General features: G+C 46.3%; 1 protein-coding gene across 7 annotated transcripts in view; it reads right to left on the reverse strand.

Moving 5' to 3' along the window:
* Positions 1-17,817, reverse strand: part of LOC127006078 (uncharacterized) — a 146,284-nt gene extending 128,467 nt beyond the window's left edge. For 6 of the 7 annotated variants that reach the window (XM_050875603.1, XM_050875594.1, XM_050875588.1 and 3 more), the window contains exon 1: positions 17,211-17,817. In XM_050875603.1, the coding sequence (XP_050731560.1) occupies positions 17,211-17,446 (236 nt within the window). In that variant the 5' untranslated portion in view covers positions 17,447-17,817. Of the gene's footprint in view, positions 1-11,267; positions 11,385-17,210 lie in introns of those variants that run through there. The other variant, XM_050875616.1, reaches the window with a different exon arrangement.
* Between the last annotated feature and the right edge of the window lie 2,037 nt (positions 17,818-19,854).

Genomic DNA, 19,854 nt, shown 5'->3' on the forward strand with positions numbered 1-19,854 from the left:
GCTTCCACCAGGTTCTTCAGTCACCCCCAAGCGCCCATGCTACTCCTAACTATGGTATTTCTCTGTATGGTATTCTTTCATATTAGAGGAAATCCTTCAGTCACCCTTTCAAATGACATCGGCCCATTGCGTTACGGTTATACCTACGTCACAATTGAGAGAGAGAGAGAGAGAGAGAGAGAGAGAGAGAGAGAGACGGAGGGGGTAGGCATATGTTTCTAATTAAGTAGGTACGGTAGGTAGGAAGGTAAGTAAATGGGGAGGCAGGTGATTAATTAGGTAAGTAAGTATGTCAGTAGATAGGTAGATAGACACGTAAATGGAAAGACAGACAGACAGATATAAAGATAGATGCACAGACACACAGACAGAGATAGAAAGACAAACAGATATATAGCCAGGTAGACAGGTAAACAGGTTAATAAGTACTTGGCAAAATCAAAATCCACACCCAAACAAAAGTGAAAATCCACCCAAACAACAGTCGCATTCATCCCTGCAAGTCAGCGTTTCACACCCTCGTCTGGCAAGTCATCCCGCCTCGGTCAGTCTGGGATGTCACGTCACGCTTTGCAAGTTTATTCACCCTCACATCATCGGTCTCTTGCATGTCACTGTTCCCGGCCACCTCTCGGGTCAGGGTCACTACACACACACACACACACACACACACTCTGCCCGTCATGGTGGTGGTGGTGGTGTTGGGGCTCGTTACATTTCACGGTTACACGCGTTATACAGCTGTCGGATTAAAATTTTAACTCGTGCAGAATGAATTAGCATAACAATCAGCTGACTATGATGTTGTAAGTCACTCTCTTTATAAATATGCATGTATATATATGTATGTATGTATATATGTATGTAGTATCTATCTAGCTTTCTATCTATTTATATATTTATCTTTATCTACACACTCCACTGTTGATCGTCTTTTTAACACTTTATATATATGTATGTATGTTTGTATCTATCTATCTATCTATTTATCTATGTCACACTTTCCACTGGTCATTCGTCTTTTTAACAAGGCAAATTCATCGCTATAATAACATAAGTAGCAGCACCTAACGCAGCCATAACACCCCTCCTCCTCACACACCCTCGTTTCTCCTCCTCCGGGATACCCAACACGTGCGGATCGTAAGCTCTGTAAGGTTATTCCGAGCCCCGGGGAAAACTGGGGCAAGGGAAGGGAAGGGAAGGGAAGGGAAGAGAAGAGAAGAGAAGAGAAGGGAAGGGAAGGGAAGGGAAGGGAAGAGAAGAGAAGAGAAGGGAAGGGAAGGGAAGGGAAGGGAAGGGAAGGTATAGTATGGTTAAGTAATGGGCAACAGGAAGTGAGTTTATGCGAGGGAAGAGCCCAGAGAGAGAGAGAGAGAGAGAGAGAGAGAGAGAGAGAGAGGGGGGGGGGGGGATAGGCTTCGGACGGGAGGAGGGTGAGTCACTCTAGACAAGACGTTATGAGAGAGAGAGAGAGAGAGAGAGAGAGAGAGAGAGAGAGAGAGAGAGAGAGAGAGAGAGAGAGAGAGAGAGAGAGAGAGAGAGAGAGAGAGAGAGAGAGAGAGAGAGAAACAAAATACAAAATTCTTATGATTGAAAGGCAAGGGATGGAGATAACAAATAAACGGAGAAGAGAAAAAAAGGAGGAAAGAGGAGGAGAAGGAGGAGGAGGAGGAGGAATGATAAGGGGAGACGCGGATTAGGCAAGAAAGGGGAAGTAATATGCAGGGAAACGGTGAAAAAAAAAAGGAGGGGAGAGAGACGGCAGGAAAGGGAGAGGAGAGAAGAAACAATAGGAAGGGAAGGAAAACGGAGAGAAAGAGGGAAAAAGAGGGGAGGAGAAGGGGAAACAGGAGGAGTGAACTGAATGTGTAGGGTGTCCGAGTGGGGAGAAGGGGAGAAGAGGGTGGCGAGGGGAAGGGAAGAGGGAAAGGAGGGAGGGGAGGTGACAAGGGGGCGGTAAGAGAGGTGATCCTAGTACGGCTTTAAGCAACGCCGCATTCATAGCTCACAGGTGTAGTGCGAGCGAGAGTGAGTCACAGAGAGAGAGAGAGAGAGAGAGAGAGAGAGAGAGAGAGAGAGAGAGAGAGAGAGAGAGAGAGAGAGATGAGGGGGGGACTGTCTGGTATTATTGATCGCGGCACAGTACTGGTCTGGTTACCGTACTCACTCACCTCCCAAAAGCTCCTCCTCCTCCTCCTCCTCCAGTCAGTCTCTCTCCTACTCCCTACTACGACTAACACACACACACACACACACACACACACACACACACACACACACACACAGACAGAGGGCAAGGTTTGGGAGATCGATCAGCTAATTAACGAGATACAAAGGTCCATAACATTAAAAGAGAACTCACCTCACAGTGATGATTAGGACGAGTTGACAGCTAGTTATCTCTCTCTCTCTCTCTCTCTCTCTCTCTCTCTCTCTCTCTATCGTACCACCCGCACCGTTTCGCCTCCCCCGTGAAAGTTACACACTCGCGCACCCACGCACACCCCCCGCCGTCTCGTGTTGGGGTAGGCCCGCCCGACAACCTTCCATCGTGAAGCCGCCTGCACCGCCCCTGCCCCTATCTACCACACAAAGAACCCCAGACCAGCCCCCAACACCCCAGCCCCTACCTAGTACACAAAGAACCCCCGACCAGCCCCCTCCTTGCATCACTCCAGCCCAGCCCTCCTCCTCCCCCACTAGGAAGGATGGGTTCCTCCCCAGTCTCTATACAGTCCCTAAGTTGCTCTCCTCCCCCGAAATGTTATGTAAAGTCATGTACCATTAAGCTCATTTAAGTTAAGTTTATTTAGCTCCTACTGCTGCTGCTAAGTACACACACACACACACACACACACACTTCTGCTCCCTCTCCGTGCTCTTGGCTCTCCCCCTCGACCCGCAACACAGCGATCAATATGTTGAGGAAGACACTCTTTTGATCCTCCTCTTCCCCCACATCCTCGTCCTCGTCCTCAGCCTCGAAGCGTGGAATTAGTGGAGTGGGCGGCCCGGCACTACTACATCTAAACAACCACTTCAGCACCACCTCCGCCACTCATGATCCATCCACGGTATTGACCACCCACACCATCATTGATCCACTCACTGCATCAGCCACCCACACCATCCATGCCCCACCCACTGTATCCACCACCCTTATCAGTCACCACAGCCACAACAATTGCCACTTTCAACACCACCTACTCCACTCATGATCCACCCAAACTCACCCACCCACTCCTTCGTTGATCCACCCACTACGTCAACCACCCACACCATACTATTGCACCATCCACTGTACCCACCACCGTTACCAGCCGCCACAGCCACTACCACTGCTTCCTGCCGTCACAAGTACCACCATAAACAACTCCTGGAAGACACTCGAGACACCATCTTTCATTACACGTCCAACTATCCTCTTCCCGGAACGACCATTACCCGCCATTACCCACCAACAACCACTATCAGTCACCACCGCCGCTTTCGCCAGACACCCACCACGCCCACCTCCGCCAGATCCGTCCCTGAAGCCACCACAGCAATACCAATCAGTCTGAGCCTCCAGAGCCTGGCGGTATACTCGATGACCCCAGTGACCCGGCCAGCACCTCCCGGCCCCTCGCTCCTCAGACGGCTGCCAGCGCCTCCCTCTCTTCGGCGCCGAGGCCCTAACGACGTAGACCCTCTCCTTGCGGCTGCCGATGCGTCTGGGAAGCCTAAACAGTTTTGATGGCTTGAGAGAGAGAGAGAGAGAGAGAGAGAGAGAGAGAGAGAGAGAGAGTTTGGGCTCCTGTATTCCGGAGACGGGTTGGAAATGCTCTCTTGAAGCCCTGCCGGCGAGGGTACAAGCGAGTGGGTGGAGAACAGACTCGTAATGACATTATCTGCCATTTCCCTTGTACCTTGAAGACACGAGCAACACACACACACACACACACACACACACACACACACACACACACACACACACACAGCCAGACACACACACCTGCCTCGCCCAGTCCAGCGACAGCTCACTCATTACCTGGCGCCGAGGTGGAGGTGCTGCCGGGGATCAATAGGAGAACACACACACACACACACACACACACACACACACACACACACACACACACACACTCTCTCTTTTTCCCAGCCATGCATAATGACTCGTCTTTCCTTCTTTTTTTTTTTATTCTCAATCTTTTCTGCTTTTTCTTTCTTTCCTTCAAAGGTTTTTTTTCTTTCCTCTCTTACATAACGACGTTTGGGCAAGTTTACCCACTCTTAAAGACAGACAGACAAACACTCTCTCTCTCTCTCTCTCTCTCTCTCTCTCTCTCTCTCTCTCTCTCCCCCCATCCCCCACCACCACCACGCTCACGACCACCTCCTTTCCCAAAAGTTTATGTCCTGCTTTTTTTCGAATATGGGTTTAGCAGAAGAGGAAAGGAAGAAAAGCAAAGAAAATGAAGGAGAAATGGCGAAGAGGAGGACGAGGATGAAGACGAGGAGGGCGGAGACGAGGAGGACAAGGAAGAAGAAGAAGAAGAAGAAGAAGAAGAAGAAGAAGAAGAAGAAGAAGAAGAAGAAGAAGAAGAAGAAGAAGAAGAGGAGGAGGAGGAGGAAAATGAAGAAGAAAAAGAAGAAGAAGAAGAAGAAAAAAGAAAAAGAAGAAGAAGAAAAAGAAGAAGAAGAAGAAGAAAAGTTGGTGGTGATGATGATGATGAAGCGGAGGAAAAAGAAAAGGCAATGAGATGTTGGGAGGAGAAAGAAGAGGAGAAGGAGGAGGAGGAGGAAAAAGAGGAGGTAGAAATGAAAGAGAAGAAGATGAGGAGGAGATAATTCTGAAGTGTAGATAGAAAGTGAGATTACCTAATTAAGAATATGTGAAAGAAATAAACGGGAGAAGGAACAAGGAGATAAGAATTTGACGAAGAGAGACGAGGCAGATAGGAACAAAGGAAGGAAGTATGGAGGACGAAAGAAAAAGGCAAAAGAAAAAACAAAATCAAGAGGCCTAAAGAGGAAGAGAAAACACAAGAGGACGAAAAAGACGAGAAAAAAAGAGAAACGAAAACACAGGAAAAAAGAAGGAAAGACAGAAGAACGAAGATGCAAGAAAGAAGAAGAAGAAGAGGAGGAGGGAGAAAGGATCATAAGAGAAAACACAAGAGGACGAAAAAGACGAGAAAAAGAGAAACGAAAGCACAGTAAAAAAAGGAAAGACAGAAAAACGAAGATGCAAGAAAGAGGAAGAAGAAGAGGAGGAGGAGGAGGGAGAAAGGATCATAGACAAAACTTGCACAAACACAGGGAACAGACCGTCGACTTCCCTCAGTAATGGCCTCGTTACGGCAACTCCTGAGCTCAGCGATCGCCTGCGCGTGTGCTGAGGTGGCGCTGATTTCACGTTTTCTTGCAACATTACCGACTCTTGTAACTCTTATTTAGATACCCCACCCTTCCCCCTCCCCTCACACACACACACACACACACACACACACACACACACACACACACACACGGCCTAACAGCATCAAGGAGTCCATCAACGTTTCCAATCCTCTCCTCATATCACGGGCGAATTAAACCCCATGCAAATATGAAGACGAATCAAGGAGTTCGTTCGTCTATAGGTTTTTGGTCTTTGTAGTGAGTGCGTCTGATTTTATAACCACGTGAGAGAGAGAGAGAGAGAGAGAGAGAGAGAGAGAGAGAGAGAGAGAGAGAGAGAGAGAGAGAGAGAGAGAGAGAGAGAGAGAGAGAGAGAGACTTTACATATACTTACGTTCTCATGTGGGTGATTTCGAGCCGCTGTGACAAGCCTAGTTATTACAGTCTTCCTTTCAGAGTCATCGGTGTTGCAGCTTCTCTATCATTAACCTAAAGAGACATACCAGCGCCTACTACCCCCCACCCCCTGCCTCAGCCTCTGCTCCTACTTGATATGTAAATCGAAAGCATGAAACTCACTGAACGCCTAATTATTTGAAAGACCAACCCCATCAATCACAACCAAAAGTCCGACACCCACCCACCCATCCACCCATTCCCCCTACACACACACACACACACACACACACACACACACACACACACGTATACGTCAGCCCAACATGCGGTAAGGTCACTCGCACACCGCCCCAAAACAAACACGGCTGCCCCCAGAAGGCCATCGGGGTCTGGCAGGTGATCAAGAGGACGTGAGCGACGTCGGCAAGGCCATAACCTCCCCCGCTTATAAAAGAGGAGGAGGATAACGACGAAGGAGGAGGATAAGAAGAGGAAGAAGGAGGTGGATGAGAATAAGGAGGAGGAACAAAAGAACAACAATAAGGATGACCACAGCAACATATATAACCGCAATAGCATCAAGAGAAGAGGGAAAAGAAGATGATAAAGAAGGGCGGGCATGAGGATAAAGAACTAGACGGACACGAAGGAGGAGGACGAAGGAGACGGCGGAAGAGAAACAGGAAAAGGAGGAGGAAAAAACGAACACTAACTACAACAAGCAAAACAGCAACAACAACATGGAGGAAAAGAAAGATGAGGGATGAGATGGTGTCAAGAAAAATCACCCAACATTTCACCGAAAGGAAAAGAGACGAAGATTAGCTGGAGTGACTGTGTGGCCGTGATAAGATAAGGCGCCACTGGTCCCTCTCGCGTGTCTGGGCCGCCGCGAGGACTCATCGGGGCTCAGGAAGGGACGGGAAGGGACGGGACGGGAAGGGAAGGGGAGTGAAGGAAGGAAGGGGAGAGAAGAGGAGAGAGGGTGGATGAAGCTCTCGGCGCCCCCTCGTGAACGAAAGGAATGTGCGGGAACTCTGGACGTGCTTTTCCGCCTAATATGTGAGATATATTACGTTTGGGGCTGGGGCGGCGGGCTGCTCACGTCGCGGCTCTTATCTGTTTAGTGCAGCATCCCCCCTGCAAACCCTGCCGCGATTTCCGAAAGGCATTCATGTATCTAGTAGTGTGGCTGGAGAGCTTGCGTTTTATTGCATTGAAAATTATGTCATCTTCAAGCTAACTTTCTCTCTGTGTCTGGAATGCAAATCGAAACACAAAGGAAATACGTAACGACAGAGGAGAAATAAAGTGTTGTGAAGTCCCTAGATGGCCTAATCCTAAAGGGTCATACACGGCAGCTAATGAACATCAGTCTTAGAACGTCCCTCAACAAGGTCTGACCATGGAAGACTTATTTATTTTTTTCCATAAAAAATAATATTCATTTTACTGATGGACAATACAGCGGCTGCTCACACCCTAACGTCCTTCGTCCGTCCCTTTGATGCCCGCCGTGCACGGTGCCAGTGAGCGGAGAAACCTTATAAATGACAATATTCTCGAGACGCGGCCTTGCACTCAAAACTTCCTCTCTCCCTCAAATTCTCAACATCTCTCTTAGTTATATTTTTCTTGACCCCCAAAAAATACCGGACAAAGTTATAAAAGCACACTATTAGCCCAGGATATTCTCTTTCACGCTCTACAACACAATAATAAAACAGTTACGATGCAGATTATAATGTAATTTGTGCAGGCCGAGGCTACAAGAACGCACGGCCTGTAGGAAATTATTACATAACTCCACCCCACTGTTTGTGCTTCTTCACAAGACAATGACTCAAAGATCTCGATGCAGTTTGGGAAATCCGCTTCTTTAAATGACGTAATGCTCAATCCTCTTTCGAAGGTGAAGCAACTCTTACGAATACCCTTGGATCAAACAACCACAACATAAAATGAAAGAAATATGAAAACACAATAGAATCATCACAGCCAACACGTGCAATATATATTTTTTCGCCGTAAACAAAAATGATATAGGACTGTCACCGCCGGATTTCAACTTTTCCCGTAACATTTTTTTTTCATCTTTTTTTTTTGAGTCGAATATTTCCAGAAGAGTAAAAGGAAGTTAAGTGTTTTTCGGCAGGTTAGTCCCCCCCCCCCCCCGGTTCCCCCTGTCACCTCCCCCCCGGGCCGTGTGATCCATTACTCTGATTGCATAAAGGGCACGCACCACGCTGAAGAAGAAGAAGAAGAAGAGAAACAAAAACAAGAACAAGAAGAACATGAAGAAGAAAGAAGAAGAGGAAAAGACAGAAGGAGGAGGAGGAGGAGGAGTAGGAGGAGGAGGAGGAGGAGGAGGAGGAGGAGGAGGAGGAAGAAGAGGAGGAGGAAGAGGTCAAACTTCTCTAATTACCCATGAAGATTTCCATTAACACCAGCAACTATTGTAATATAAGTAGAAATGAAGGTAGAAGCAGCAGTAATCATATATGTAATAGTAGTAGTAGTAGTAGTAGTAGTAGTAGTAGTAGAAGTAGTAGTAGTAGTCGTAGTAGCAGTAGTAGTAGCGGTAGTAGTAGTAGCAGTAGTAGTAGTAGTAGTAGTAGTAGTAGTAGTAGCAGTAGTAGTAGTAGTAGTAGTAGCAGTAGTAGTAGTAGTAGTAGTAGTAGTAGTAGTAGTAGTAGTAGTAGCAGCAATAGTGATAGAAGTGTAACGTCGATCAGGTGCGCCTCCCCTCGCTCTCTGGCCTGCGTTCCATGATCATAACCCTCCTAAGTACCTCCTGCACGAAGGTAATGCTCCTATTTCGCCTGCTACGCCTCCCTCATTCACTTCTCTTATGCCTTCTCCTCCTCATTCGCTTGCAGATCCTCCTCCTCCTCCTCCTTGTCTTCTCTTCATTTCCGTTGTTTTTTGTGTTAATTCCTTCCTCCTCCTCCTCCTCCTCCTCCTACTACTACTACTACTACTACGACCACTACTATTACTACTACTCCATTTGCTTTTACCACCTTAGCACAGATGTCATCCATTATATACTAACACAGTAACAAACAAGCAAACACACGGGAAAACTAGAAAACGGCCGGGGAAAAACACCTGCGGCATTGTGAGTCACTGAGCTGTGTGTGTGTGTGTGTGTGTGTGTGTGTGTCCTCGAGCAAGATGACCTATTATGATATCTAATTCATCTAATGTATCATAATTACCATTACATGATTCTTTACATAATTTTCTAATAAGGAAAATAACAATTCGTACCGTTAATGATTAAGTAAGAAAATAGCAGCAGTATAATTACAAAAAGTAGTAGTAGTAGTAGTAGTAGTGATAGGAGGAGGAGGAGAAGTGATGGGAAAGGGAATGATGGAGAAGGAATTAGTTAAGGCAATGGGAAGGAGGTGGTGATGATCCAGTCAGCCTGATAAAACATTCAGTTGTCCATTAAATCTTCCAGTTAGTGCTGCAGACAAAGGTCAGTCTCTGCCAGAAGGGTGAATCCGTCACTCTGCACTTTTGTTACGTCCAGCTGCCAATCATTAAATCAAGCCGATCAAGAAGTCAACGAGACCTTCAGGCATTCAATCATATAAACAACCTACATAATGCAATAGAGAGGTGTGGGAGGTGGCTCGGTAGGGGACGATGTTAAGCCTGGCAGCCCTCCGACCATCTGGGAGTCTCCTTGAGCTAGGCCATGGACGGGAGCTGCCTATAATGGGCATGTAAGCTCCCCAGCACACACACACACACACACACACACACACACAGTGACACACACACTAGGGGGTGAAAAAACGGGGTATATCTGTTGAGGCTTGCCACCACCCACTCACCGCCACCAAATACGCAGCTCCTGCTTTAGTTTATTTACACAAGTCTACCTAACCGAGTACTTTGGCCTCTCTGAGCGGTACAGAAAAGATATGGTTGATGTTTCTTACATTAATAACCTTCCTCTTAGACTAATTTATATACATCGTGTTAAGAATTAGCGTGCAATGATTCTCTCTCTCTCTCTCTCTCTCTCTCTCTCTCTCTCTCTCTCTCTCTCTCATTCACCGTTAAATCAATGATCTAAGCCAGGAAAACTAGAACGAATACACGAAAACAAAAGCAACCCGTCTTGAAGTGCGATGAATGCGAACAACGGCTTGTCACTCCACACTGCAATGCGGACAAGACCATCGGACATAAGAGAGCGAGTAAAGAATTTTTTCTTTTTTACAGTCAAGGCCAAACGCTACCTGTATGAGTTTCCTTCCCGTGAACAGTTTGCTTTTCATCACACCTAGGTCTAAAGCCGATGATTGGTAAACGATTGTATTAGAGTGAGGAGGATGAGCTACGATTGTTGATAACGATCCCCCAAATAAGCTGTTCCTTTATTCCCTTCAGGCCCTTTTAACCTGCCCATACACAGCAGACAACTCCAGTCCTGCGATCAGTACCCACACCAGGTAAACGTCAGCCAGGTTATTGCTGGACCATGCATGTTACACCGTACAATGGAGAGACTCCCAAAAAAGGGAAACACCAGCGAAAATCGATCGTGGTCGTTCACCTATCGATGGATGAGACCACCAGGATGCGATGCGGGTTAGGTTGCCGCTTAGCCGGGACAGGCAGATCCTCTCACCAGCACTGTAAACAGGACAACAGATTAAGGGTTTCCCCCTCATGGCAAGACAAGGTTTCATGAAATCCAACCCCAGCCCCTTGTCGCGCCTCGCCGCCCTGCAGCCCCCGCCAGACACGCGGTTCCAGGGAGGGGCTTCACGCCTGGCCGCGGGACTTGTCAGCTGGCCGTCCATCGATCGATTCAAGTTCATTCGTTCGCAATGGTAAAGCCCCGTAGGTTTGTTTATCCATCCCGACTTCCGTCTGTGTACAGAATGTTGTCTTATTGATTACGCCTCGCCAGGGAAACGTAACAGTGACTCGCGCCTGTGCGCTCCCCCCCGGCCCGGTGCTCGTGCTGGCCGGACACCTGCCACCATAAGGTCAAAGCCATCGTTCAGACGGTGTCCCTGGCTGTCAATGGGAGAGGCTGGGTTTAAGGTACCAGCCGTGCCCGGTTCCCGCGCTACCTAGCAGACGATACGCCGAGCGCGTCGTCTGCTAGCCAAAGCCCGACTAAAAATAAACCACCCGCCACTGCCTGTTTTGCTAAAATAACGTTCACCCGCAATCCCCCCACTTGTCCCACGCTCCTTTACCGAAAAACGTTAAAGTATTAGGGTTTCTGTGCTTGCCATTCACTCGTCGTTCTGGCGACACGTTCTCCCCACCACCTCCGCAGAGCGTGTTTCAGACCGATCTGACGTTTCTCTCCCATTTATCGACCTCGCCCACACGGAATTCTCAACACAAACGTCACCACTGGGCACCATATCTTGAGTACACGCAACACATACAATATCTCCTAACACTGCCAATGCGAATTATCCTCTGGAAGTTGGTCTCCTTACCTTCATATTTCAGAGGGGACGAGATCCAGCTACAACCCCACCACTGACTAGCTACCACTGCAGGCCTCGGCGAGAGCACCCTGCCGGCTGCCTCCGCAACCCGCCCCGCGCGCCACATACGAACACGCGCACGCCCTGTTCTTTGCCCATTTTCTTTCTCCTTCTTCTCGTTCTTTTCTTGTTCTTCTTGTTCTTGTTCTTGTTCTTTTTGTTCTGCTTCTTCTTCTTTTTCCTCTTTGTCTACTTCAGCGTCTTCTTCTTCGACTTGCTCTTGTTTTTCATCTTTTCATTTTCTTCTACTTCTTTTTCTTCTTTTTTTTCTTTTTCTTTCTTCTTTTTCTTATTTTTTTCCTAAACCCTTGACGTTTTGTATCGCTTCTTAGATCTTTACTCCTTTGTCTACCTTCCTTTGTATCCTTTACTTATTTTTCTCAAAGATAATGAAGATAATTGACAAAAGGAGAAGCCTTGGAGGAAAGAAAGCGTAGGAGGGGGAAAGGAAAATGATAAAAAGACTTGGAGGAAAGAAAGCGCAGGAAGGGGAGAAGAAAAGGAGAAGACTTGGAGGAAAGAAAGCGTAGGAGGGGGAGAGGAAAATGAGAAGAAGACTTGAAGGAAAGAAAGTGTAGGAGGGGGAGAAGAACGTGTGATACCATTCGTAGGTACTGACCAAAGCAAGTTTTAGCTTCTCTTCATCTGTATACCTCTGGCATTTAATATCATAAATTTGCTGATAGGCCACACCATACCAAGTTTACTTATTGACACTCGAGATAACCATCGCTTCTTGGTAACACGGTAGACGATGAAGAGAATGGGTGGGTTCAAGTAGCAGGACTGTATACATTTCTTTATCGCTGTATTCATGTTAATGTTATATTTCTATATCGAATAGGTTAAAAGAACTGGAAATAAAGGTCCACAGCTAAAAATATAATCAGAGACGACTGCGAAGTAAAGGAGAGAAAGGAAAGCGAAGTAAAGAGAAGAGAAAAAGAGGGAGAAAGAAAGAAAGAAACGGAAAGAAAGAAAAGTGACTTACTGGGTCAATGTGGGTGTAGGAGCGACAAAAAGTAAAATGAAAGGACGAGACACGTTGAAAGGAAGTAGGAGAGTGGGAAAAAAAGTAAGGATTGCAAGAGTGAGGTCCGGAGGGGAAATGGGCAGGATGATGACTGGGGACGAAAAAAAAAAAGGAGGGGGAAGGAAAAGAAGACAAATATAGGCGATTCTCATGACAAATGACTCGCGATGAGACAAGCAAGGCAATCTTAGAACAGGGAGAAAAAGTGTGTGTGTGTGTGTGTGTGTGTGTGTGTGTGTGTGTGTGTGTGTGTGTGTGTGTGTGTGTGTGTGTGTGTGTGTGTGTGTGTGTGTGTGTGTGTGTGTGTGTGTGTGTGTTTGGGAGAGCATGTGAAGAGAAACTCATAAAAAGAGTAGGCATACCAACCAAAAAACGATCATGATAAATATCGAAACGAAAAACTTAAGCCCACAAAGTATGAAGGAGAGAGATAAAAAAGAATGGTTTGTACGATAATCACAGTCAGTATGAACGACCTACAAGAAGAAAATAAGAAAACCACCATAACAACCTGTACTGTACAGAAGGAATTTTACGACATTGATGGTTAGCAAAGGCATTCGAAGATTGACTTTGTTAACGTTGGCCTCGAGAACCTTATTAGGAAGGGCAGGGGAGAGGAGACATGCCGGACACGGGAAGGATATAAATAAAAATTATGATTATACTCAAGTGAGGAAAGTAGAGATAGAGAAGGACGGGAAAGAAGAAAAAAAGAAGAGTAAGAGAGAGAGAGAGAGAGAGAGAGAGAGAGAGAGAGAGAGAGAGAGAGAGAGAGAGAGAGAGAGAGAGAGAACCAGAAAATACCAACCAATACAAAAACACCAGAAGGAAAAAAATAAATAAATACAAGGAGACAAAAATACATCATCGAGAAATATAAAAGAAAAACATCAGATCGTCAGGAAAATTAAAAAAAAAAAAAAAACATTACATCTGTCTGTCGAAAGATATCATTTACCATCAACACTTGACATACTTTTTCAGGTGATAATTGTTTCACTTGAAACCTTATTACACACCATGGAAGAAAAAAGAAAGATAAATTGATAGAAGGAGAAGAAGACTTGGAGGTAAGAAAGCGTAGGAGGGAGAGAGGAAAATGTGAAGACTTGGAGGAGAGAAAGCGTAGGAAGGGGAGAGGAAAAGGAGAAGACTTGGAGGAGAGAAGGCGTAGGAGGGAGAGAGGAAAATGAGAAGGAGACTTGGAGGAAAGAAAGCGTAGGAAGGGGGAGAGGAAAATGAGAAGACTTGGAGGAGAGAAAGCGTAGGAAGGGGGAGAGGAAAAGAAGAAGACTTGGAGGAGAGAAAGCGTAGGAAGGGGGAGAGGAAAAGAAGAAGACTTGGAGGAGAGAAAGCGTAGGAGGGGGAGAGGAGAAGGAGAAGAAGACTTGGAGGAGAGAAAGCGTAGGAAGGGGGAGAGGAAAAGAAGAAGACTTGGAGGAGAGAAAGCGTAGGAAGGGGGAGAGGAAAAGAAGAAGACTTGGAGGAGAGAAAGCGTAGGAGGGGGAGAGGAGAAGGAGAAGAAGACTTGGAGGAGAGAAAGCGTAGGAAGGGGGAGAGGAAAAGAAGAAGACTTGGAGGAGAGAAAGCGTAGGAAGGGGGAGAGGAAAAGAAGAAGACTTGGAGGAGAGAAAGCGTAGGAGGGGGAGAGGAGAAGGAGAAGAAGACTTGGAGGAGAGAAAGCATAAGAGGGGGAGAGGAGAAGGAGAAGGAGACTTGGAGGAGAGAAAACGTAGGAGGGAGAGAGGAAAATCTGGAAGTATAAACTCTAGGGGAATAACAACAATATTTGGATATGATTATGTCGAGAAAATGGAGAAAAAGAGCGGAGGATGGGGAGGAGGAGGAGGAGGAGGAGGAGAGGGTATAGGAGGGGGAGATAATGAGGAAGATGAAGAAGGAGAAGAAAGAAAAAAGAGGAGGAGAAGCAGGAGGAGGAGGAGCAATAGGAGGAAGAGGAGGAGGAGGAGTGGAGGAGGAGGAGATAATGAAAAGAGGGAGAGGAAGAAAGGAAAAAGAGAAGGAGGAGGAGGAGGAGGAGGAGATAATAAGGATAATGAAAAAAGAAGGAAAGAAGAAAAACGATAAAGAGAAGAAGGAGAAGGAGGAGGAGGAAGGTTATAGTGTGGGAGGGTTATGCGAGCTGGAGGGATGTCGTAGAAATGATGCAAGGAGGATGGATGATAGGAGTGGAGGCGGGGAGGGAGGCAGCAAGTGTTGGCAACCCCCCTTCATCGTACAGGCAAGTCAAGTCTTCCGGGGAGCTCTCTCTGGTCACGTCACAACCCAACACCACCTTGTCTGTGCCAGCGACCCAGCGGCCTGCCAACCTTTATTACTCTCTCTCTCTTCCTCCTCCTCCTCCTCCTCCTCCTCCTCCTCTTCTTCCTCCTTCTCCTCCTCCTCTTCTTCAGGGATGCTTCGTCTTAACTTTTTATTCCCCTCCTTTTATCTCTAAGTGTGTACAGTGCGGGTCGCCTAATCTAGTTTCAGGATAATTTAGTGTTGTGTGTGTGTGTGTGTGTGTGTGTGTGTGTGTGCTAACTACGCCATTTAGTGTTGAGGAGAACCATTGCCCATTAAGATGACCATTGTATTTTTTTTTTTTACACAAACATCTCTCATAATTATCTCTTCGATCAGGCAAAGCTCCACTAGGAAATACTTAGCACACACACACACACACACCACAAGGGTAACACAGATAACTTAACCTTCGCCTGTCACTCGTCCATCCTTTCGGGCAGAAGTAGAGCGTGGGGCGACCAGGAGCCAAGACATTAAAGCAAAGCCGTCCCTCGGTCATGACACTCCTCGGGAAACACTAAAACATGGCTGAGCGACGAGAGCCCGGCACTGTATCAGCACCAAACACACACACAAGCTCGCTACCGCCCCAGCTGTACCTACAACCTAAATTCCGGTGTAAGTAACAACAAGAACAAGCAGGGCAAGAGGACCACCTGCCAAATACCAGAGGGGTGTCCCAGATGATCGGGTATTCGCCATCGTCATCACAGGAGCGCGTTTCAACACCCGGCGAAGGACGCGGCCCAGACTTGTGATAGACGAAGACAAGCCGACACTTGACCAGAGAATAAACACCTACGCCTCCATACAGATCACCCTCATTACTTATTCTCGATCTCTCTCTCTTGCTTTTCTTCCTTTTTTAGTAGCTTAGTTGCATGAAAGGAAGTATTGTGGTGTTTTGTTTTGTATTTGAGAGAGAAACGTGAGCAGTGATACGACTCCACTCTGTCTGGCATCGTATAATCATTGTGCTACTCTGCTTACAAAAGGAAATTTATCTGTTGACAAGGAGACTTCTAAATGTGTATGTAGGTTTAAATTTTCACTCATTTGTTGTTTTCGGAATAGATTATCATTATTATTATTATTATTATTATTATTATTATTATTATTATTATTATTATTATTATTATTATTATTATTATTATTATTATTATTGTTAATGTTTTTTTGTGTTGTTGTCGTTGTTGTTATCATTAACATAATTATCATCATTATCATTATTATGTAATAATTCCGTCGGAGCTTTGCTGAGGGAAGGGATAAACTCACAAACAGACGAACATAAAAGAAAAAAGAAACATTAAAGAAAGAAAAAGAAAGGAGAGGAAAACGCGCCGCCTGTCCTGAGTGTGTCATAAAAACTTCGTCAAGAGCGTGGCTGCCCAAATCTCTCATCATCGGCCCCCTTCCTAGGCTAATGGCTAACCCCGAACCTCATTACCTTTAAAATTACATTATCATTAATTAATTACCCTCAAAACACCACAGTCGGTGTAATCAATCATATTTACTTAAGGCAAGCAATTAGAGCAAAATAAAAGCAAAAACAATGGGCATGGCAGGATAAAAAGCAACTGCCACCTCCTAATAGCCCTACCAGCAGAACTCTGAGGCAGCACTTAATGCATCACCCCTGCCAACGCTTTCTATCAGAGGCAACACTGGAGAGCAGACAAATAGTGCGCCTTGAATGCATCCTCGCACTACACGGCCTTCTTTGCAGAGTTTAAAGGAAGTGTCATAGATTTACGTAGCGCCCGGCATTATCAGTGTGATCTATAACATTTTAGGCAGTATAGTGATGAGTGTAATCTCTCCCACCCCTCCTCCCCGAGCCCTATCCTTGATTCTAATGGGATGCAAATAGAAAATAAATAGAAAGAATAATAATAACACACACACACACACACACACACACACACACACACACACACACACACACACACACACACAGCCGTACCCATAAATCCGTATAATCTAATGAACTCAAAAATACTGCTTCCAGGAATTAACGAGCCGGCGATCATGCGTCCAGCACGTGATCAGATCTTAAGAAAATGACAGGCACACAAATCAACAGAGGATAATTATTTGTGTTTGCGGCCAAAGCACGGTGAATGGACGCACACACAAAAAATCATATATATCTAGGACGAATCACGAGAACTATTGATCACTTAAGTACAATATAATCGCCGTGCACTTGAATTCTATTATATATACTCACTCTGTTATATTTTCCAAGTTTGACAACAGAATAATAGGAACTAAGAAGATTCAGTCGATGCATTCCAGTAATAAACTACACTTGTTTTACTGGCAAATACTTTTTATCTTTGAATACTTTGTAGGTAACATCTTTTATCCTTTAAACTCCTACGCACCGGAAACTGACTATGCTCATCCTCTCCCTTGTTATTAGCGCATAGGTAAATCCTCCTGAATTGTCTCAATTACACTGTCAACCACTGCTTTCCTATTGTGAGAATTATACAAACATTCTACTTATACCAAAACAGCAAGTGGGGGTGACTACTTACCACTTCATGCTGGCCGAGGGGTGGTCGCTTCCCGCCAGGTCAAGGCGACCGGCGGGAGCTCCTTTCTTCGTTTTCGTCGTCACTTCTTGTGTCACCGATAGGCGTAGGTGGGAAAAACACTTCTCCACCTGCTGCACTGACTCTGTTAGTTTTTCCTTGTCAGGGAAAGATACAGTGTTGACCTCTCTTGCACTACACGATGTCAAATATCTACTAGACTTCTCTAGGACATACATCTAGAGATGTCCAGAGGCTTGATACGGGTCACTTGTTTCCTTTATTTCTTTCCACGAAACAAAAAAATATTCACTTCACGAAGGGATTTTTAACCGCCGCGGACGAAGTGAGTGTTGCGTGCGAAAGACAGCGTCTGTCATATCCTGAGACACTGAACAAGCGGAGCCGCTGAAATCTTCTGTCAGTCTACCAATTAAGTGTAGCAGTGTGTTGAGTGCTTGGGTGAGAGAGGCGTGGCACTGTGTGCGAGGGCAGGTTGGCACAGCACGGGAGGGTCTGGTGTGTTGCAGCGTGGTGGGCGCGTGAGTGGGTCAGGCGTGGCCGAGTGTGCGAGGGCAGGTTGGCACAGTACAGTATGGCCCGGTAGTCTGCCTTCCCACCATTATATTGAAGTGAGTGCCAGACAGCCGTGGCACCCTGGCGCAGGCGCAGAACACTGACTGCCCTGACCTGCCTGCCACATGTCACTGGGCACCAAGACGACACTCTCAGGGAGGCCACAGAAGAGCGTCGTCGATTGACAGCGCTTTACCCAGGTCGGCCTCGAGTCACGCAGACTTCCACGATAAGCCAGCGATGCCCAAGGGAAGGGGATAAGATAGAGGGGCATGAGACGGCCGCTACCAAGAACACAACAAGGTGAAGCGCTTTTGTCCATGCATCAATACTCGACGACCGGTCTATTTACATTACTTTGGTGTTATCCACTTAAGAAATCCCAAGAATATTGTTTCACGCAGAGGCGACTCGATTAACAGCATGGCACTTTAACCTACACTTAGGAAGCGGAAGTACAGTGAAGTGGCCTTGACCTAAATTTCAGTACACATTCCTATAGAGAAGAACTAAAGGAGCACAAGATTATAAACTATTGAATGTTGTGAGAGGAATACCTGTATGAAGATGAAGAGGTATATAGAGGGAATTGCGAGTGTGAGGAAGCGGTGTGGATAGAATAGGGTGGGAGTGAAGACGGATGGGCAGCGTCCTTTCATCCGTGCCCCCTGTCCACCCAGCTGTGAATGGGTACCGGGTGTCAGTCGGGGATTGGTTCTCTCTTCCCGTGTGTGTGTGTGTGGGGGGGGGGGGGGGGAGGTGAGGCTCAAGCTGTACCTAAATATCCGTCATTATACAGCTCCAAGTTCTTTCGAGGAGGTTCAGGCTGGCGATCGTGAGTCCAGCACGTGCTCAGACTATGGTAAATGACACACACACACACACACACACACACACACACACACACACACACTTATCCCTCGCTACTATACATTAAGCTGGGAATTTCAAGTCGCAGCTCTTACTAATCGAACGTCTCCCGAGTCATGTGTTTGCAGTCTTTGCCGTTTTCCCACTCAAATCCGTCCTCTCTGCCTGGAGTAAGCAACACATGTGAGCAGAAAGGAGAGAGAGGTGGTTAAGCAGTGTAGAGTGAAAGGGTTATTCCCCTCATCTACTCCCCTCTCTCAAATGTTTATCTTCAGTCTCTAATAGTCCACCAGTGCTATGCTGCTTCTCTGGGTAGGTATCTTTCATCATGGTTTTAATGATTACTGCTCTCTTGAAATACGTGGATCTCCTTATCATCCCCCCTCACCCCTCCACACCTCCTGCCCTACACAAGACTTTCTACTCAAACTCATCCCTATGCTGTCCTTTTTACGGTAAAGAAAGCATATCAAGGGCATATATCAACAAAAACAAAAGAGACCACTAGCACTGTTCATATATAAGAGAGTAGAGTGGCCAAAAGAGAGGTCAATTTCGGATGGAGAGGTGTGTTGATACTTAGCGTTAGTGTGAGAGGAAACCAGTATCAAGACTCCTCCATGCTCAGACACTTTTGCGAGAGAGGGAATCAGTCTCAGCTTTCTTTCATCCGTCTTACTACCAAACCGTGAGCCATTTTTGCTTCTACTACTGTTTTCCATCTTCCTCAAAGCAAAATGAGGTTACGTTTAGAACTATCGTATTTCTAGTTTTTTTTGTTTTATCATATCTCTCTCTCTCTCTCTCTCTCTCTCTCTCTCTCTCTCTCTCTCTCTCTCTCTCTCTCTCTCTCTCTCTCTCTCTCTCTCTCTCTCTCTCTCTCTCCCCTGTTCTATATTTCGTTCTTCTTGTTCTTGTTCATGTTCTTGCATTTGGCTTGATCCCCTTTGCTGTACCCCCTCCCCCCCTTACTCCACCAAGACACAAGCATGCAGCCTCAGATATACATATGCAGAAGGTCGCAAGCACACACACACACACACACACACACACACACACACACACACACACACACACACACACACACACACAAAGTTCACCAAAAAAAAACTATACTTCTAAGACTAACACTGCAGCTGAGAGAGAGTGGATTTAGGGGGAGGGGGGGGGGAGGCAGGGCAGAGAGAGAGAGAGAGAGAGA

The sequence above is a fragment of the Eriocheir sinensis genome, chromosome 3, assembly GCF_024679095.1.
Source record: "Eriocheir sinensis breed Jianghai 21 chromosome 3, ASM2467909v1, whole genome shotgun sequence".
NCBI lineage: Eukaryota > Metazoa > Arthropoda > Malacostraca > Decapoda > Varunidae > Eriocheir > Eriocheir sinensis.